This window comes from Podarcis raffonei, chromosome 4 (assembly GCF_027172205.1).
Source record: "Podarcis raffonei isolate rPodRaf1 chromosome 4, rPodRaf1.pri, whole genome shotgun sequence".
NCBI classification, from domain to species: domain Eukaryota; kingdom Metazoa; phylum Chordata; class Lepidosauria; order Squamata; family Lacertidae; genus Podarcis; species Podarcis raffonei.
The window spans coordinates 26,463,117-26,485,162 of NC_070605.1; the positions used below are offsets into that span (position 1 = coordinate 26,463,117).

Here is a 22,046-nt window from a genome sequence, read left to right on the forward strand (position 1 = left end):
GCAGCCAGATCTCCCATGTATAAAGCTTCCTTTTCTTGAGTCATTTCATTATCATCTTTCTTTCCAGGAGCCATTGTGGTGTAGTGGTTAGATTGTTGGGCTAGGACCTGGGAGACCAGAGTTCAAAACCCTGCTCAGCAATGAAGTGTACAGGGTGACCTTGGGCCAGTCACCATCTCTCAGCCTAACTTACCTCACTGTGTTGTTGTGAGGGTAGAATGGATAGGCAGGCTGTGAGGGTAGAATGGATGAGCTCCTTGAAGAAAAGGTAGGATAGAAACGTAATACACAATTAAATAAACATTCATCAGTTGAGGGACTAACAGGAAGTGCTGTGTACAGTCTACAGAAAGTCTACAGAAAGTTAATGCCATGCAACTGATCTGCTCCTCTTTAAGGTATGCTGCCTGGGGCTGATGAGATCTGTAGCCCAAAACAACTGGAGGGCACAGGTTGGCAAAGGCAGGACTTGAGCTTCCAAAAAGATTGCAAATAGGCGTTGTGGAAGAGGGTGCCCCTGCTTCATTCCTTTGTGCAGTGCCACCACTGGTCGCCAGTTCAAATAGTTAACACTCACCACTGCTTCCGATTACTTGTAAAGGTATGGCTCTGCAGTTATTTGTATATTTCCCAAACCCATTTTTTCTTGTTAGGGTCTTGTTAGGAACCCTCATTTCAATCTATAAAACTTTTATTTTTTATGTCAAGTGCAAGAATTTACAGGATGCTGCTATTAAAATAAATAAATTAATATAATAATAATATAATATAATATAATATAATATAATATAATATAATATATCATCATCCCCCTGAGGGGACTCAAGGCATTTTACAGATAAAAACAGGAACAGCTAAAAACATAGAAAAACTAATCATTAAAATGCAATTAAACATGGATAGAATAAAAACTATATACATATATAAAATCATGGTACCTTCCAGGTATTGTTGGACTCTAGCTCCTATCAGCCACAACCAGGTGAGAAGAGTTGTAGTCCAGCAACATCTGGAAGATGACAGGTCGCGAACCTCTGCACTAATGCAATCACCCTGTTTGACTCAACCACCCTCTGTTCTTTCCAGGCTTGGGTAACACCATTAATCCTGAAACCTTCCACAAATCTGGTGGTACCCCCAAAGCCAGCATGCTTTTCAAGAAGTTCATTAGGTAAAGGATCGGCAGGTCTCTCTCTCCCTCTCTAATAGAAATCCCCCACAAAACCATCTGGCCTCACAGATTTCTAATTCTTGAGCTTTTTAATCACCTGAGATACCTCCTCCATGGAGCCTTCTTTGCTCAAAAGAAGTCTGTGCTACACTGTGATCTGACAGACTCCCACTCTATTTAGCTGTCGCTCAACAGCTTCAGCTACAGGCTTATCTGTAGCACATAAAGAGATACAGCAGACGGCAAATCAATGGCAGATGTCTTTTGTCTATAGATATGGTTCCCCATTTCATTCCTAATGCAGGTTATTTTGGCCTTATTCATGTCATCAGACATGTCGCCACTTCACCCTTTCAGCACACGTGTGCTCACAGAATTCACAGCATATTGTGCCAAACTAGTGTCTGAAATGTTGTCATGTTAACACGGTTTGGGCAGGGGCGGGGGATATTCCATGCAAACCACAGGAAACTTACAGTGCATAAGTCAGGTGACTCCGAGACTGGAAACATTTTTTTTCTAGAACCAATATGAGCACTAAACTTCCACAAGATTTCAAGAAGCAGATTTTTCATCGAGGGGGGAAATTCCACAAAATGCAAAACTGGTAAGGAAACGTTGGGAAGATGGAATAAAGTGATGTTTGAGTGCAACTGTTGTGTAAGACACCTTCATACGTTCATATACTTTGAGAGATAACATAAAGAAAATTCAAGTCTGAATTGCTAGAATCAACTCTACTGTGAGCAAATCCTGTTGTAACTCCAAAGCATACATAACCCTAAACCAGCAAAAGCTGGTCAATTAAAGTTATTACTTTATCGCCTTAGTATAGTCTCCGAGATCAACAAAGCAGCTACTTCCTCTGGCAATCCAACCAACTGTTCTGCACCCAGGAGGCCAGTCAGATTCTCAGATAATGTTCTGGTTAATTACATTCTTGAGTGTGCAGTCCTAACTCTCTGAAATCAACAGATGTAGCACCACCGTTTGATTTAGGTAGATAAAGACTTCAGCAGCGAGCTGTAACTTTTCATATACCTGAAGCAGCACATTTCAACTGCTAAATGTATGGTAGGGATAGAAGCTTTAAAACAAAACCATGGTGGCCTATGGTTGGAAACTCCTAGGCACTAGAAGGGAAATACTGGATGAACTTCCTAAAGCAATAGTCATGGCACTTGGGAGCATTTCATCCTAAAAGGCTTTGTTAATATCTTTTCCTTTGAAAGTTACCATTTCTTTCCTACTGTTGCATCTATTGCCCACCTATTGTCCGTCCCAAGACAGCAGGAAGCTGACTTCAAAAAGTAAAGGTAAAGGTAAAGGGACCCCTGACCGTTAAGCCCAGTCGCGGACGACTCTGGGGTTGCAGTGCTCATCTCGCTTTACTGGCTGAGGGAGCCGGCGCTTGTCCGCAGACAGCTTCTGGGTCATGTGGCCAGCATGACTAAGCTGCTTCTGGCGAACAAGAGCAGCGCACGGAAACGCCGTTTACCTTCCCACTGGAGTGGTACCTATTTATCTACTTGCACTCTGACATGCTTTTGAACTGCTAGGTTGACAGGAGCTGGGACCGAACAACAGGAGGTCACCCCGTCACGGGGATTTGAACCACCGACCTTCTGATTGGCAAGCCCTAGGCTCTGTATATTCTCAATAGCAAAAGCATGCCTGCGTGAGTGCAGGGGTTATGCTCATCTGTCATGCTTACTTTTCAGTGCACTGGAAGAATCAAGGTCATAGTAGCACAGCCGATCTAGTCTCTGGTACAAATGCTTATAAGTTGACCTGGCAGCCACCTGGTGCAGCCAGCGCACATGTTTGCTCTTGCTGGGTTACTCTGTACCGAGAAGAGAATTTCCCACAAGACTTGACGGTTTCCCCAGAAGCATTATGAGAGTAACTGAGAAGGATTTTGCCTTGCTAGATTTTGGAAAAAGAGAACCTTGTCACACTGATTCAGAAAAGGGGACTCCCTGCTCTCTGTGCCAGTACTTGGGCAGCAAACATCATCATGTCTTTAGGAGCAAGAAGCAAGAGAGAAGCATGTGCTACAACCTGCAATTACCCATCACTGTTCAGATATGGACACCCATCTCACTTCATTCAGCGAAGGTACTCAGAGCAGCGACCTCAAAGATTCAAAGGTTTGGTAGGTACATCATATGGGAGGTGTGGTCTTCAGGGCCGGCACAGCTATTAGGCAGGGTGAGGCTGCCATCTCAGGCAGCAAGAGGCCCCAAGGCAGTGCTCCCATGGGTGCCCTGCCTGCCCCGCTACTGACAGAGAAGCAGTGCTGGTATCGGTGCTGATTTTGGGTGAGATTGCGACAATTTCCATCAAGATCTCACTGAAGTCATGCATGACATCTTGTGCAATATTAGTGTGATCTCACCCCAAATCAGAGGCAGGTCAGGACTTCCCTCAAGCAGTGAAACAGGAGAAACTCCCCCGATGGTCTTCCACGCTTGCCCCAAGCTATTTAAGGCTGACTTCAATCTGGTATCCTCCAAGTGTTTTGGACTACAACTTCCATCAGCCCCAGTTAGCACAGCTAAGTTGGCGAAGACTTGCCTAGGGTTTTAAAGGTTAGAACTAGCACTTTAAATTGGGTTCAAAATTTACTTTTCGTTAGCAAATTCAGTGAAACCTATTTAATAGTTAATCTGCTGGACAATTTTGCTGTACTATACAGTGCAAGTGCCACAGTTCTTCTCTATTAACATATGAAAACAATATACGTGTAGTCTGATGCCATGTATGATTACTCTGAAGCAAACATTAGAAGCAGAAATGCCACAGCTCAGTGGCAGAGCATCTGTTTTACATGCAGGCACTCCAAGGTGCAATCTCCAGCATCTTCAGGTGGGCGTAAGAATAACTCCTGCTTGGAACTTGGGAAAGATGCTGTTGGTCAGTTTGGAGTCAGATTATTCTAAAATAGCTGGATTAATGGTCTGGCTCAATATAAGGCAGCATCCTATGTGGCTAAACATATCTCACTCATTTCAAAAGTAAAAGGTAACCATGTGGTCTATAAGTAAAAAAACAGCAACCCCAAAATCTGTATTAGGACAATACCTCTGTTAGGACAACCCAATTATCACGAAGTAGTATGCAATATTTTGAGTTCTCCAGAAATCTTTATCAGGCTAGATCGTAAGCAAAGCAAATTTCAGAGAGGGGAGCTAGCTGATGGTTTGTCAATTTCAGTGGTGCTTAGATAGCATTTAGCTCACATTACAGAGCATACTATCTAGATTTGTGTGATGCATCTCTCTTGTTGTACTCCCCTTGCACTCTACCCTCCCTCCACCAGCCTGTCTGAATATGAAAGCCGATCAAAGCCCATATGCTAGGGTTTAACAGCTAAACGAAGTGAGAGAAACCTTCAATTAGCTGAACATGATTTCATCTCAGAAGGCAAAATATTTCTTTCCTCGAGCTTAAAACTAGCAAAAGCTAATTCAACATACATTATGCATTACAATTAAACTTTAGACGAACATTACTATCAGCAAAATGAATTGGGAAATAATTGAATCAGTAAAACTAATAAGGGGTTTAAAGGTTAGAACTAGCACTTTAAATTGGGTTCAAAATTTACTTTTCGTTTGCAAATTCAGTGAAACCTATTTAATAGTTAAGTTGCTAAAGGCATGTAAGAGCATTAATAATCATCATAGAATTGTAGAGTTGGAAGGGACCCTGAGGGTCATCACGTCCAATACCTTGCAATGCAGGAATCCCGACTAAAACATCCAAGACAGACGGCCATCCAACCTCTGCTCAAAAACCTCCAATGAAGGGGAATCCACAACCTCCCACTTTAATTTGTTCCCTCAACACAAGCCGAGGGAACAAATTACAGATAGTGGGATATAACACCCCCTACTTTAAATTAATTAGAATTTGTTTAAATGATGACTTTCTGAAGCACACAACTTTTAAAAAAATGTTTTTATTAAGGATTTTCTTGTTCTGAAGCAACACAACTTTTTAAGTTCAATCCAAGCTATTAGCACCAGTAAGACTGGGGGAGAAAGAGTTGTACATCCATCCTCACCCCTTGACCCGTTTGTTTTGTTTTTAAAATTTCATTGCATGGACTCATGTTCATGAGGGCTAAGTCCCTTTGGTTTGACAGCCTGAACAGTGTGCTGACACATGTCAGGTGTTTTTTGCCTGCAAATATTTAACCAGATGCAGGCTCTAATTCAGCTTCCCTGTCTGCTAGCATCTGTGCACTGAGCCATCTGCTTTCATGCAAAGGGGTTGTTGTTGTTGCTGTTGTTGTATGAATTGTCACAGCTACTAGAGTCAAGCGAAAATTCAGACAGATTTCTAAAAGTTTACTAATTAAACTCTGGATTCATTTTGAAAAGTAGTTGAAATTCGAGTAAAACAAAACAAAAAAGGTCAAATCCTTATTACTACTTCATTAATCATCATCAAATCGCATGTTTGTAAAAGAGGAGCATTTCACAACTTGGGAAGAAGGAAATTAGGAGTTTTAAATGGAGACTAGGACTCCAAATAAGCAACAGAATACGCCTTTTGAATAATCAATATTATCCTATATTAATAGTGAAATATGATTTTAATAATCATATTTCAGTCAACACCATTCATAAGTGCATTGTCATCTAAGACCTGCTCTCTATGTGTGTTTTTAAAACTGGTTACTAACTAGGTTTTAAAAGTTCCTGATTTAGGGATTACTACCATTTTATCAAGAAATTGATTATTTATATTATACATTGTAGTGAGAACGCAAGAGAAAACAGAAACCCACACTCATTGCTGTGGGTGCTCTGATGCTATGTATTTGATTCATTTAATTCTAAAAGAATTAAAGTAGCTTTGAAAAAATACACACACACACACACACACACACACAAAATGAAAAAAGTCCTGTATTTTTCTTTTGTACTGATGAATTAATGAAAATTGTACTAATGTTTTCTTCTTTTCTTTCTGTTCTTTTATTTAATGTACAGTAGTATGTTTTTGTATTAGCAGTGTAAGAGCTTTAAAATATCAAATAAAAGGTTTAAAAAAAGTTCCTGATTTCTAATTGCTATGACCAGACTCCAGAGGAAGATACAGATGAACAATATTGCTTGCACAACAGAAAACCATTTTCATTACCGCAGAGAGCATCACAGTATTTATATACTAAACAATCTACTAAATCTCTTACATCCCATTTACTCTCCACCTGTCTCTCAGACTGAACAGCCATACTTGTAAGTAACACATAGAGTAATTAGGTAGCATACTAGAATTCAAATGGTTTAACACATTTGCTCTAGGAAGCTTGCCTTTCCTTGGCAATCAGAGCATGTTTAATCAGGGGAAGAGGAGAGCAAAACATATGCTAGATTAAGTAAATAAGAGGGAGATGTATTTGTGCTGAACAAATATTTGCTTTGAATCTCTGGGTAGCAACTGCATCATTTACCATGTTATCTGTTCTGAATAAACTAGGGGAATGCCTGTTGATATGATGAATCAGGTTCGGTGTGTTTGGAGGAAGGGCATGTATATGGCAGCAAGCATATTGTTGAACAGAATACAGAGATCTTACATTCCTCACTGGGCCCTTGTTACTGGTCACTAGTAACTTGTCACTTGTCACCTTGTTACTTGTAAATAAATAAACAACTATCGGACTTTTAGAAGACAGCTGAAGGCAGCCCTGTTTAGGGAAGCTTTTAATATTTGATGAATCATTGTATTTTAATATTCTGCTGGAAGCCGCCCTGAGTGGCTGGGGAAACCCAGCCAGATGGGCGGGGTATAAATAATAAATTATTATTATTATTACTTTTAGTTTTGGCTACAGGACTCTGAGACCTCTCACACCTCCTTTCCAAAGCAAGAGCTTACTAGGCTTTGGAAAGGAGGCAGGAAGGCAACCCCTTGGCTTGGCACCCTGTGCAGGGAAACTGGTCACACTGCCCCTAAATCCACCTTTGGGACCGGGGGCGGGGGGGCTTTGGGAGAGTCCGAGGACTGGACAGAGGTGCCTGGAAGGCTACATTTGGCTCCAAGGCCTGAGGTTTGCCACCCTTGAATTAGGATGCAAAATCTTTCTGAAGGTGTGCATGGCAGGTGAGATAAAAAGGGGAAGCCCTGTGAAATCCAATCTTTATCTGCAATTGAGGTTACCTATATTTGAAATATAATCAAATATTGAGTGAAATCATTCACTACCAAAATGTATGTTTGCGTGGCAGATAAATTCTGAACAATATGATATTCATGTTGGGATACTGCCAGGGAGATAGAATCCATCTGAGCCCCCAAGCTCGTTGCCGGACGATCCATCGACCTCCCTTAGTCATGCAGTATCTAGCAATTATAGCGACACGAAGCCTCAAGAAAAGATAGCCACATTCTTGGACTTGTGCACACTCTATCAGCAGAATTCACACAACAGAAGTTGCACAGCATGAGAGCAGAACATGCATATTTACAGTTTATTAGGCGTTGGTCAGAACAAAGAAATCACGACCGTCTGCTCCGACTGCTCAGGCAAAACAGACAAAAACGAAACGAACTTACAACATAAACATCCTGTGAGACAGGAACTTACGCAGGCTGTTATACAAACATCCTGCTCCCTTTTAAGGTGGAACGGAAATATCCTAACATCCTCCCCCTTTCCGTGTAACCAGTAGTACCTGTGGTTCAACCCAATTGCAACCTTTGTGCGTAAACCTTCAGTTGTTCTCTGTTAACAACCTTAGACAACAGATCAGCAGGAATTTCATTTCCTGGCATGTAGGACACCTGAATGAGTCCTTTCTGAATACACTCTCTTGCACAATGTAGCTTAATCTGCAAGTACTTGGTCCTTTGCTTACAACTCTCTGAGTTCAGCAAAGCCAAACAAGATCTATTGTCTTGATACACATGTATAGGACATTTCACAGAAACCCCAATGTCCTTAAACAGTTGCATCAACCATTCACAATCCATGAGTGAAAATGACAGAGCATTGAGTTCTGCTTCACAGGAACTTAGGCTAACTGTTGTCTGCTTTTTGCACAACCAGTCAAACAGGCAGTGGTTGTACATGTAGCATACTCCAGAAGTGCTTGTACCATCCGTGGTGTCACTTCCAAAACTTGCATCTGCAAAGATTTCAAGACCTCCAGTCTTCTGACTGGTGAACCTCAGCCTGTAGTGCATAGTCCCTTTCAAATACCGGGCTATGCGCTTCAGAGCTTTCCAATCCTGAACAGTAGGATTGTTAGCATGTCTGCTAAGCAGGTTAGTGCTTACAGCAATGTCAGGTCTTGAACATCTAGCAATGAAATTCAACTTGCCTAGAATGCATCTGTACAGCGTTGTGCCAGAAAATGCTTCAGCAGTACTGTCTACCTGGTAACCTGTCACCATCGGTGTGTCTGCTGGGTTTGCATCAACCAAATTCAACCTGGTTAATACATCAGCAATTTTCTGTGTTTGGTGTACCAGAAAATTACCTGCTTGGTCTCTCTCCACCTGCAGAGAAAGATAGTTGGATACCTCACCAAGATCCTTCATGTCAAAGTGCTCCTTCAGCTGAGCTAGGGTGCTTTGGTAAAAAGCCTGATTCTTCCAAAACATCAGAAGATCATCAACAAAACATAAACAATACAGTTTGTTTTGCCCCTCCTCCTTGACAAACACACACGGATCAGCTTTACCCTGGTGAAAACCTAGAGAAAGCAACGTTTCAGTGAGTTTTGTGTTCCAACACCTGGCACTCTGCTTGAGACCATATAAGGATTTCCGCAGTTTACAGACCATTCCCTTCTGTATCTGCATCCCGTCAGGTGGAAGCATGTACAGCTCCTCCCCCAAAATCCCGTACAAAAAAGCTGTATTAATGTCATGATGGGAAACATGCAGTTTCTCCTCCGCAGCGATCTTGAGCATCAGCCGAATGCTCTCATATTTGACCGTGGGTGAGTAGGTCTCGTGGTAATCCTGCCCTGGTACCTGTGAAAAACCTCTGGCAACCAATCTGGCTTTGTGTCTGACAACCTTGCCATTCTGGTCTGTCTTGGCCTTGAAGACCCATTTGCTGCCAACCAGTCTCATTCCTGGGACTACCGGTACCAGCTCCCAAGTCTGGTTCCTGTTCAAGGAATCAACTTCAGCCTTCATGGCATTAAGCCAAGGCTCAGCATCTTTAGAGGTTAACTCCTGAACCTCTTTGAAGCTTGAAGGTTCCCACACCTTCTCTGAGCTACTAAGAACAGCAGTTGCCATCTTAGCAAACTCATCAGCAAATCTCTTTGGAGGTTTGCCTTTGGTTGCCCTTTCAGACCTGCGAACCAGACGCAAGTCTTCTGGACTCATCTCCTCCTTCTTAGGAGAATAGTGACCAATGGTGAACAGTGGTTCTTCCAGTTCATTGTCAGACTCATCAGATGGTCTGACTGAGGCCTTTGCGCTCTTGTAGTCTGCTGTGTCATCACTGTCACTGACAGCAGCAGCAGCGCCGCCCACTGAACTGGAATCCGAACTCTGATCATCATCATCATCATCCTCATCCTCAGTTTCCTCAGCTTTCTCAGCATGATCTGCTTTCTTCACATCACCTTCATCCTCCTCTGGGTAACTCTGGAAAATTCCCACATTTTCCCCCCACTTAGGATTGTACTCAACACTCCTTGTGAACTTTATGGATTTAGAGTTAGTCATCCATACCCTGTATGCACCTTTTTCGTACCCCATGAACAAACCATGTGCCCCACGCTTCCCAAGCTTGTTGCTTTGTGGGGTGTGTACCCACATGTCAGAACCAAAGATTCTCAAGTGCTTGGTGTTAGGTTTCTTACCAAACATTTTCTCATAGGGAGTGCAGCCAATAGGTGATGACAGTCTCCTGTTAAAAGAATAAACAAAATTCGCCAGAGCCTCCCCCCAAAACTTCTCAGGGAGATTGGCATCATGCAATAAGGTTTTTATCCCTTGCAGCAACGTTTGATTTGCTCTCTCCGCAAGCCCATTCATCCATGGCGATCTAGGCGTTGACAAGTCATGCTGGATTCCCTTCTCAGTCAGGAAAGCTTCAAACTGCTGAGAAGTGAACTCCCCGCCTCGATCAGTAAACAGACAACCAATACGTTTACCATGAGCATTCTCCAACCAAGCACAGAATGCCTTGAACCTAGGAAATGCTTGCGATTTTTGCTCAAGCATAAACACATGAATGTACCTGGAAAAAGAATCAATTAGAACCATGAAGTACCTTGCTCTTCCCAAAGAGGGCGCTAGAGGACCTACCAGGTCTGTGTGAACTAGCTGGTAGGGTTTGGAAGCCTGCCTGCTAGACTCCTTGCCTTTTGGAGCAACCTTCACCTTGTTCTCTGCACAAGATACACATTTCATGTGAAATTTGCAAGGTTTGATGTCCAAACCTTCAACCAACTCAGGCATCTTGGTTAGCGCTTGCCAAGAGAGGTGACAAAATCTGCGATGTGCATCATGAATGCATCCTGCATGAAGAACCTTGTTAGTTTGTGCAACACAACAAGTATCAGCATTAGACATAGCAACACCATTGTCATCATAAGTTAGACAGAACAAACCATCCATCAACTTTGCATGCAAAATGTCCTCTTTGCCTTTTCTGATGACACAGACAGTCCTCTTGAAGGAAACCTCAAAACCACGCCCAGTCAGCTGTGGTACACTAATCAAATTGTCCACAGCTCCTGGAACAAAAAGAACATTACTAATGGTAGTATGCAGACTTTCCAGTTTCACAGTCCCAACTCCTGTAGCTTGCAAAGTCCTTCCATCAGCCAGCTGGACCTCTCCATCTTGAGGTGTGAAGGAGACAAACAGATGGCGGTCTTTGGTGAGATGGCGCGTGGCCGCAGAGTCAACAATAAACCTGGCCTTCCCCTTCGAAGCAGATTTGCTGGCAAACAAAACCTTGTTTTCCACCAGCGTGGGCTTTTGCAGCTTGCCTTTAGCCTTTGGTGAAGCTGTGCCAGCAAACATAGCCTTGTTTTCCACTGGCGAGGGCTTTTGCAACTTGCCCCCCTGCTCCTGGCCATCAGACGTGCCTTTAGCCTTTGGTGGAGCTGTGCCAGCAAACATAGCCTTGTTTTCCACTGGCGTGGGCTGTTGCAACTTGCCCCCCTGCTCCTGGCCACCTGCAAGCATCTTGCTCTGTTTACATCTGGTCTTCCGGCCTCTGCAAAGGCTCTGACCTTGGTTCTCACGAGAAACAGAGCTCTCAGCTGCCGACTCCTTGGCTCCCTCTGGAGGCTGGAATGCTGCCTGGGATGACATCACAGTCAGCTCCCCCTGCAGCTTGCAACCGGTGCCCTCGGCATCTCTGCATTCACTAGCATTCTGGGAAACAGCCAGGACCTCCGATGCATTCAAACACTGGGCTGGGATGACTGGCAGATGGGCTATCTTCAAAGCATTCCACATCTGACGTGCAGTTGTGTTGCCAGCTAGCGTAGCAATTTCCTCCAGAGAGACGGACAAGACTATTACGTCTATGGCTCTCGAATTCTGAGCCTCCCATCTCCCTGTCAGAGGAACTGGAGGGGCTTCACTCACAGTATGCCAGACTCCAAACTGACGCAGCAAACTCTCACACCATTTTGCCCAGGTCTCATAATTGTCCCGATTTAACTTTGGACACTCAGCAGCTTCAGAGGCTTGGAAAAACTCCATTCCACCTCTTAACGCCAGCCGTGAGTCTTCTTCACTTCAGAGACTCCTTATCTTGGAACCCATAAATCACGAAGCCTGCTTGGCTCGGTTCCCAGGCCAATTAGGCCAGCCGGACATCAAAGAGGCTGCCGCGGCAACAGAAAAGCCTCTGCTTTCGCTTTTCCCACACATACCTCAGCAGTCTGTCGCAGTCTTACTCTCCTGCAAGTGCCGTGAATCTGGGCCCGAAACCTGTTGTTGGGATACTGCCAGGGAGATAGAATCCATCTGAGCCCCCAAGCTCATTGCCGGACGATCCATCGACCTCCCTTAGTCATGCAGTATCTAGCAATTATAGCGACACGAAGCCTCAAGAAAAGATAGCCACATTCTTGGACTTGTGCACACTCTATCAGCAGAATTCACACAACAGAAGTTGCACAGCATGAGAGCAGAACATGCATATTTACAGTTTATTAGGCGTTGGTCAGAACAAAGAAATCACGACCGTCTGCTCCGACTGCTCGGGCAAAACAGACAAAAACGAAACGAACTTACAACATAAACATCCTGTGAGACAGGAACTTACGCAGGCTGTTATACAAACATCCTGCTCCCTTTTAAGGTGGAACGGAAATATCCTAACAATTCATTCTTCCAAACAGGAAGCTTTTTTAAAGAAAAAACCCATTGTGGGCTATACAATTTACAATTGACACATTTGAAGCTGGGGTGCGGTGGGAGAAACCTGTCAGAGAGCCAGAATTTAGCAATTAGCACTGAAAGAAAGTTTTTAATAGCCTGGAACAAAGGTCTTGTGTCACAACACAGCTCTACAGCCTGGTGCAGCAGAAAGTGACTTTAAGGATGCAAAACAAAATCCCCTCTTTTAATGGCTGGCTCACTAAAAGAGGCATTTGTGTATATTTGTCTTGCTTAAGAAGTAATGGTGTAAAGAGGCACCCAATGGTGAACTGATCAGCCATGACAGTAAAACCCAAGCTAATGAAAAATACTTCCCAATGTTACTGCAGAACTTTAACAGTGTAGTCGGAAGTAAACCCCATTGTGTCCGCTGATGCTTACTTTCCAGTAACTGTATTTAGGGCTGCAGCCTTAAAGGACGTCTCCTTCGAAATTGTTGGTAATTTATTTACAGCTTGCAATGTAATGTAAGAACATAAGACAAGGTTGCTGGATCAAGCCATTGGCCCATCTAGCCAAGCATCCTGTTCTCACACTGGTCACCAGATGCTTGTAGGAAGTCTGCAAGCAGGGCATGAGTGCAACAGCACTCTGCCCATCTGCAGTTCCCCGTAACTGGTATTCTGAGGCATAAAAGGGCATTTTTGACCTTGAGAAGAAGTTGGAACCTTCAGCTAGGAGCATAAGTATTTCACAGCGGGGCACCAAGATTGGCGCTTATAACGGAATATGAATACACATCATTCTGCTAGTGGAGCATAGTGGGAAGAACCTTGGGACTATGGGCAGTTGGTATTTTGGAGTGGAATTCAGCCACAGATTCAGGTTGTGCAGTTATAGCCGATTGACAGGTCTTGCACAACAAATCCACTTCCCCCAAAAGATCAGACCTTTTGAATTAAAGAAAATGACGGGAAAATTTACTGGGAAGTGCGGAATATAAATATTAGCAGTGACCATTTGTCTGTCTGTCTGTCTCTGCTTTCTACCACCAAGGCAAGTAGCTAGGCCTGCAACACAGAAACAGCACAAGGCCTCGAACTTTGACAGTTACACTCTGACATCAACAGAGGCCATGAAAATCTTTTTCAAAGCATGAAATTTAGACAGCCCTATACACAGCATTTCTCCACAGATAGGTTTGTAGTTTCCTCTGTGTGTAGTAAAATGACACCCATCACATCCAGAGGGGTTGTTTTCCGTTGCTTCTTGTCCTCCCAAAGGCACCCATGGTGCTTCCTTGAGTGAGCAAGCAGAAAAATAAGGGATCAGGTGAGTCAGTGGACAAGTCAGTAGCTTCAGAGCTATTGCCAGGCTATTTGGCACTCTAGGGGAGGCTAACCACTTGCACCAATAATGTTCTTCTTGCAACCCTGGGGATAACACTTGTTTTGACACAACAGCCATGTACCCCCCTGCAAGCAAATCAGGACTGCTCAATAAACAGGTTGAATGGAAGTGCCCTTATACTAGGCATACTCAGTTCAAATCCACAAAGCTTACTTGGTGATCCCTGTAAGGTACCTTAGTATAAGGTAAGGTAGCTTAGTATAAGATTTATGCCAGTTGCTTGCCTCTCAAAACTAACCTACTTCAAAGATAGGGCTGTTGTGAAGATAACATTGTGAAGGAAGCAACTCCTAGGGGCTGTTGGGGCTTCGGCCCCCACAATAAAATATTTGAGGGGGCTGGGCCTGTGTGAAGTTGATGGGCATTCCCATTCAAATGGTGTGTGTGCACTGGATCATGTGATTAATTATGTGGGGTGGGACTTACCTGCGCCCCCATAATATTTTATTCAAATTGGTACCCCTGACACCAATAGCCTGGGTATTACCAGGAGCACAAATCCATAGTGTTCACTTACCAGAATATGCTGCCTATGGCTTTCTTAGTCCATGTGATTCTGAATCACAGCTGCACGAGAGAAAAAGCAGATACTGGGCACAGAAGATAGCAGTCTGTGGTCAGTTTTTCAGTTTGCTTTGTATATGGTATGATGTAAATACTATGCTACTGCACTTTTGGGTTATTAGTAATGTTCATTAAATCTATAGAGATCAGCTGGAGATTAATCTATTAAAACAGTTAGCAACAATGCCAGTGAAAAGGAATGCCACACAGCTGTGGCACCAAGGGGGGGGGTAGTTAACCTTAAAGAGCAACAAACACAGGGCCCCTCCAGAGGACCTTTATTATTCAGCATCCATCCTGATTTGCTTGCACAATGCTTATGCGGTGGTTACATTATGTTTGGTACTTATTGAGCATTCATTCCAATTTATTCAGCAAAGAACATTCATCCTGCATTCACCTTGATTCGCTTGCAGGTGTTTACACATCTTCGCATTAATTAATCACTCATTCATCCTATGCTTTTCAGTCCATTTACCTATCACTTTCCAAACCGTAAAATGTCTGGTTATTTATGGAATGGGAAACAATGGTGGCGGAGGAAGGACACCAAGAACAAAGGGATGTTTCTGACCAAACCACAAAGCTCAACATCCAGGGGCAACAAAGTGCAACAGCAGAATAGTTTTTGTATTACCAAAGGTATCCTGCCCCGGTTCCCAGGCTTAAACACAGCTGTGAAACTTGAGCTTTGCTGCTACGACCAGATATGCAGGATAAACAATGCCTCATAAATAAGGAGGGGAGAGGACCACTATGGGAATGAGCAGATCTGTCAGTTTTGGTTTCTCTCAGTTTCTCTTTCTCATTTTGCCAACCTTAAGTTTAATTTTCCATACTACCCCATCAGTTAGCATTTTTTTAAGTCCTCATGAATACTTTACTGCAAATTTCTTCTAATATGCATTTTTCTGTCCAATTTTGCCTCATATAAACAATTTTGCAAAGCAATGTGCCCTAATATGAAGCGTTTTTGTATGTTATTTTCAGCTGTACATAATGAATTTTCAGCTTTAGTATATGCATTTTTGTACATATTACTTAGCTGGAGAAATGCATCGCAAAATCTGGAGAAGAGTGAATTTTGAAGGGTGGTTATGTTTCAGCTTGCACCTTGTTTCAAAAAGTGTAAATTAGGTAGGCTCATCTAGAAAACAAGTCTCCTTCACACAGAATGGTCACTTTACAGAGGATGGTACTCTGTTTGAAGGGCTCTGTCCAGTCCAAATCCCATTTAAAGTTAAAGAACCACAATTTTAAGCTGGACAGCAGACTGTGCAGGCACACAACCACCAGGAAAGCTCTGTATTACATTCTATTTAAACTTAAGTAATTATTTTTAAATTAGCACCTACAGACATAAATGAATACAAGCTGGTCGTTGTTGTTTTGCAAATCTGCTCCCTCCTTTGCCCTTTTGATGGTTTAGTGGTCCCCCTTACAACCTGAAGAATTAAAAACCAATCCCTCTTTGTATTCTTAAAAAAAATTAAAAAATAAAAATAAAGCACAGAGAGAGAGAGACACTGGGATTATTCTCTTTTTCATTTAACTAGGTCTCATTTTGTTTTCCTGAAAATCAGTTGAACATTTTGTTTTCCTGAAAATCATTTTGTTTTCCTGAAAATCAGTTGAAGATTTGTTTCCCATTGCACAATAAGATTTCTTACCTTATGGCTACTGATGTTTGTAATGGGTTGCGTCGCTTTCCATCAAAACTGCTTCAAGATGCTTTTTGTTTTGCAGAGATGGACGGCGCCAATGTTCTGATTACTTTGTAATGTAAAAAGCACAGAAGAGCAGGTGCTTTGGACTAGCTGGCCTGTGGACATGATAATTAGACATCCCTTTGGCAGCCTAACTCCCTGCACGCCACACAAACAGGCCTCAGCAGGGTTCAAGTAAATTAAAAGCATTCACTAGGCCTTTTCATATATAAATAACTTAGCATAACTATATATTTCTTCTAAACATTATCCTCTTCCTTTGGGCACTGAATCATTACAATGCAAGATATCTGAGGACATAGATCTATTCTATTTCCCTTTAATATATATATTGCAGGAGTTGGTCTAGATGACCCTTGGGGTGCCTTTCAACTCTACAATTCTATGTGTATATATTTATTAGCACTGTTACACTGATTTTTTTATTTTTTGCTATTGTATGTTTTTCTCATGGCTTTTGCTAATTTTGTGCTGCTTTTATATAATGATTCTTTTACTTTTATTATTGTATTTGTATTATATATTTTTCATGTGTGAGATGCCCAGAGGTGACAGATGATTGGGCAGGATAAACATGTCGAAATAAAATAAAACAAGCAGGATTCAACAGGGTGGAATGTGAGACTACTGCAGAAGGGCATAAACTGGCAGAAGCCTAAGCAAAATGTAGTCAAAAAAATTGTCACTCAAGCTTTTGTGTGGTTTGTTGTGCAAATGTGGAACTGGAAGATAATGTCTATTCCATTCAGCCCATGTTTACTCTGTGAGATAGCTCCCATCCCAAGTGCATGTGTATGGATTTGGGCTGCTAATGTTTCCCACTGAATCCTCACCTCACAGCCTGTGGTCTGAGCTTAATTGGTTCATGAGTTAACTCTCTGATCACAGAGCAGCATTGCACTTGTAGTGAATCAATCTATGTTCCTACATAGGAACGTAGGGAGCTGTCTTATATCAGCTGTCAGCCCATTGGTCCATTGTATACAATGAGTAGCAGCAGCTCTCCAGGGCTTCATACAAGGGTCTCTCCCAGTCGTACCTGGAGTCTGAAGCTGAGACCGTCTGTGTGCAAAGTAGATGCTCCACCACCAAGCTATGACCCCTTTTCCAATAGTCCATACCTCAGAACGTGGCCCATCTAGTCCAGCATCCTGTTCTCACAGGGGCCAACCAGATATGTACCTGTGGGAAACCAGCAAAGAGGACCTGAGCATAAGAGCATTCTCCCCTCCTGCCATTTCCAGCAACTGGTATTCAGAAGCATTGGTACCTCTGACCTAGTGACAAGTGCATATGATTGTGGTGGCTGCCTGAAATCTGTTAGTGTTTGAGAGAGGGACTTCTCATCTGTGACCGCTTGTTTCTGTACAACTGTACAACTACAGCTCATGTGCCACAAAATCCTTGTTTGTGGCAACAGTATGCAAAGCAGCTAGCTCTTTTGGCACTTCAAGAAGCCACAAGTCCTAAATGTCAGGCCCTATCCACAATACCAAGAATTGCGTTCTTCCTAAAATTGTGCTAAAATGAGTGGGTCTCAACTTGTGGGTCCTCGGATGTTGTTGGACTACAGCTCCCATCATCTCTGAGCTCTGGCCTTGCTAGCTAGGGGTGATGGGAGTTGTAGTTCAACAACATCTAGGGACCCACAGGTTGAGAAAGGCTGTACTAAATCCTTATAACAGTAACTTTTTTTCAAACACACACACCCCAAACTGTTTCCGGTATCAAGCACGTTTTCTAAAACAAAATACCAAATTACTAAATAGAGGTAATATAAAATTTAGCAGGTAACCCTGCCCCACAAACTTTTTTGCCCTGTCAGGAAAATCAGCAAGTAGAGAGGCTGTCCCTCGCCCCTTCTTCCTCTATCAGAAAAATCTGGCTACATGATCAACCATAGTAGGTTCGCACTGGAGCATAGAGCTTTGAAGACTTAGAAGAGCAAACACTACACAATATCCTTGGAACAATATTGTCACCCGAGCAGAGAGAGGCAATTGCCCCAGATGCCTGGGGGCAGCACTGAAGAGCCCACCCAGCCATATCTCCTTTCCATTAGAGATCAGAGCTGTGTGGCCTGTCATGCTAGCCTGCTGCCCTCAGGTGCACTAAAAGGCACTTAGGTCACATCTACACCATACATTTCACACACATTTAAAACACATGGCTTCCCCCGCCCCCAGAGAATCCTGGGAACTGCAGTTTGTTAAGGATGCTGGGAATTACAGCTCTGCCATAGGTAAAACTGCAGCTTCCAAGATTCTTCAGGAAAAAGTCATGTACTTTAAACGTTGGTATGGAAGCTTCTCATATCCCGTTGCCGAAGCAACATTCAATTACCAGTCCAATCAGTTTCTGCACACATGAAATGGTTTGCTCCTGCCTCAGGCAGAACAATGTCTTGGGCAAGCCCTGACAAATCCACGGTGTGGTTCACTGGGGGAGCCCTGAGGATGCCCATGTACATTTGACAGGAAGGCCAGCAGAGGACAGGATGGCTGGGATGCAGGGCAAGCATGCACAGTCCCACTCTCTCAAACATTGTTTGAGAAGCCTAGGACATCTTCTGAGCAGGACCCAGATTCTGCCATCGTACTGCCTAGGAGCAGAAGCGGGTATATCAGGCACAGAGCCCGGCATAGTATTTGCAAGATTGCAAATGGTCCATGGAGACTGGATTAGAAGGAACAAGCTTTGCTTACCAGTGGGCTGCTTGCAAACAACATATTGCACAAAAACGACAGTGGCCAGATCTCTTCCATGATGACTCTGTGACTCTTCTTAGCTTCCTTTTCCCACTGGTTTCAACCTTAGCTGATCCCACCCCCTCATTCAACCATTTCTAAATCACTTCAGCTCCTGCTCACATTACACACAGTATGGCCACCCCCGTGTCAGGTTTTGTGGGCTTTTCATTTTTGAAACCTGCCGATTAAACAGCAGAGTCCCCTAAACACAATGCCAATGGCTTCTAAGGAAGGCAGGGGCATGCAAGGGAAAAAATGGTCCCCCATCCTCTTCCCTAATTAGTTAAGCAGGAAGATTTGAGCTGAAGGCCGAAAAAAATATGACTTGTAAACTAACAAAGCCAAACAGCTCTTTAGGACCCTCTCGGCCTACTAACAGCTCTGTGGTGATATCCCTTGAAGAGGTTGGCTGCGTTTTGGAGGGAAATTCTCTTAACATTTCCTAAAGGTTTTTGAGAAGTTTTTGAGAGAACCGCCTTTTGGTTGTGCCCGTTTGGGAACCTGACAGAAAGTTAATTGAGTGGAGTAAAGTTTGAGGCCCAGGCCATTTCAAATGCCTCCGTTGTCACAGCAACCGGCCCCCTCCCCCACCCAGCACCACCAGGGCTCCTTGCTATGTGAGCTTTGCTTTTAACGGCTTGGAGGGGTGCTCAAGTCACCCACCAGCACAGCTCACAGTCCTTTGTACACACTGTCTGTCACTGGTCTGGTGAATTTCTTGCATCACCAAGGCTTCTTGTGCCATTGCATGCAAATGATGCCTCTTGGGAGAAGAAAGTACCCCTAAAGGGGACAGCCATTACAAAACCAGCATCCTGAAAAGTCGAAAAGCCATACCTACCTCTGGCAGGATCCTTCATGCTACAAAACTGATGATAAGCCTTCAAGCGACAGGGAGGAAAAGAGACGGACCTCTGCAAGAGGCAAGGCAAATCCACAGAACACAACAGGGATGGGCTACTAGTTTGCCTCTCCTACTTTTTGAAATCTGCATCCTCTGAGTGTTGCACAAAAACCTCAGGAGGGACCTGCTCCCCCCCCTCTGTGTGTGTGTGTGTGTGTGTGTGTATGTCTCTCTCTCTCTCTCTCTCTCTCTCTCTCTCTCCAAAACAGATTCTGGTGGGAGTGCCTCAAAACCAGATTCAAACTTGCCAGCCTAGCACACTCTAAAGCCAACGCCATTAACTACAGAATTTAGAAAAGAGAAACAGAAGCAAACTGAAATCCTGATTCCCCTCCCCTTTTCTCTTGCCCTTCCTATTCTGAGCCAATACCAATGCATTGAAAAGGTGGAGCTTGCCTTTTATTCCCATTAATCCCCTAACAATAAGAAATCAGAGAGGGATTTAGAATTTTAAAAGATGGAGGCTTTTGAGAGGCACTGTCAACGATCATGCTGAACAGAGAAAGCAAGGTCTTGGATCTCTTTATGCTAAGTAACCAACACTGGTGGCTGGCAGGAAAAGAAAGCTGGCTAACTGCTGCATGTCCTCAGCTTTTACAAGTGTGAGCAATTTATCTTAATGTTCAAAGACCAAAAGATAAGCTTTCCCCGCCCCCCAACTGTGCTTGCATCATATACACAAGGGGTTGCTAATGCTGTGTCCAAATGTTGGCTCATCTCTGGTGCTTCAGAGGTTGCTGGAATGCCAACTTCCTTCAACCCCAGCCAGCATGACCGTTGACTAACTGGAGTCACTCCACCAAAAGCCTAAAGCTCCAATGATGAGCCACTCCAGACATATACCAACATGCATATGGTGGATTGCAGGAGCAGCTCCCCTCCCTATACAAGTCTTTAAGGCTAGGATGGGAGGTCTGTAGCCTTTGATGTGACTTTGATTCCCATCAGCTCCAGCCAACAATGCCAATAGAGGGAATAGGGCTTGTAGTCCAGCAACATCTGGAGGGCACTAGGAGTAATGGTTAGAGTGTTGGACTATGACCTAGGAGACCAGGGTTTGAACCCCCACTCAGCCATGATGGTGACCTTGGGCCAGCAACCATCTCTTAGCCTAACCTACCTCACAGGGTTGTTGTGAGGAATAAATGGGGAGGAAGAAAAAACATATACACCACCTTGAGATCCTTGGAAAATAAAGTTGACATATAAAGGAAAGGAAATAAATAAATATGCCATTATTTACAGATGACAGACCTTGATTAAAAATAACCATGAGAAGGGAAAGCAGGGGCTTTGAAGTGATCAATCAGCACTGGGCACTTGGACAAGCTGGTTACTATCTTTTCCACCATGATGAGATATATGGTTTTCTATTTCTGATTTTATTCTTTTATTTGTTGTGCTTTTTGTTTTATTGCATATTTTAATTGAGAATGTTTTAATGCCCCAATGGAATGCTATTGTGAATTTTTATTATTGGTCAAATAGTTCTAAACAGCTTAGAAGCTATTTTGGCATATAGGTGTTCTATAAATTAATAAGAGATAAGAATTGTTTACATTAGAGTAATTGGTTGAAATGCAATTGTCATACTCAAAATTAACAGACTTGTTGCTTAAGTTAATTGATTTCAGTCAACTCTGAGTATGACTAATTGGGGCATCAACTATTATTTCTAAATTTGCAACTCTCTATATAAATTAGTAGATTCCGTGCAAATATGTGTCCCTTTTTTTTAGTGGTGAGACAGTGCTTTTTCTCTTAAAAAATGTTTAGGGGTACTCTCATTTTCCTATTCATATTGAAATACTGCCCCTCAATGAGGCCAAACTTAGATTCACAAAATGTTTAGGGGTATACGTACCCCTGCGTCCCCCCAGAAAAAAAGCACTGGGTGTAGATAAATGCAGTTAGCAGCAACTTGGTAGAGAAGTATTAAAAGCCACAAAGCACTCTGCTAGCCAAACAGGGAAACAAGAAAGATGACTGCTTTAATATGTTTTGTATCAGCTTGACTCAATAGTAAAGGGTCCCAGAAACACTGGCTGCTGTCCATATAAAAACCGCAACCTGTTTAAGAACAACTGAACTGTAGTAAGGAGAATAAAAGCCAGGAGGTTTGTTTGAGGTCTCCTCAGACTGCACCTCCTTTATTGAGTATGTTCTGCTCTGCTCATTGTCCTCGCTTTGTT

The 22,046-nt window shown here is 43.2% G+C and overlaps 1 protein-coding gene across 2 annotated transcripts in view; it reads right to left on the reverse strand.

Moving 5' to 3' along the window:
- Positions 1 to 19,987, reverse strand: part of SPATA13 (spermatogenesis associated 13) — a 162,415-nt gene extending 142,428 nt beyond the window's left edge. Inside the window, exon 1 of one of the 2 annotated variants that reach the window (XM_053385877.1) lies at positions 19,792 to 19,987. Coding sequence is in view for 1 of the 2 variants with exons in the window: in XM_053385873.1 (XP_053241848.1) it covers positions 18,906 to 18,965 (60 nt within the window). In the remaining variant the exon portion in view is untranslated. Of the gene's footprint in view, positions 1 to 18,905; positions 19,433 to 19,791 lie in introns of those variants that run through there. The other variant, XM_053385873.1, reaches the window with a different exon arrangement.
- Between the last annotated feature and the right edge of the window lie 2,059 nt (positions 19,988 to 22,046).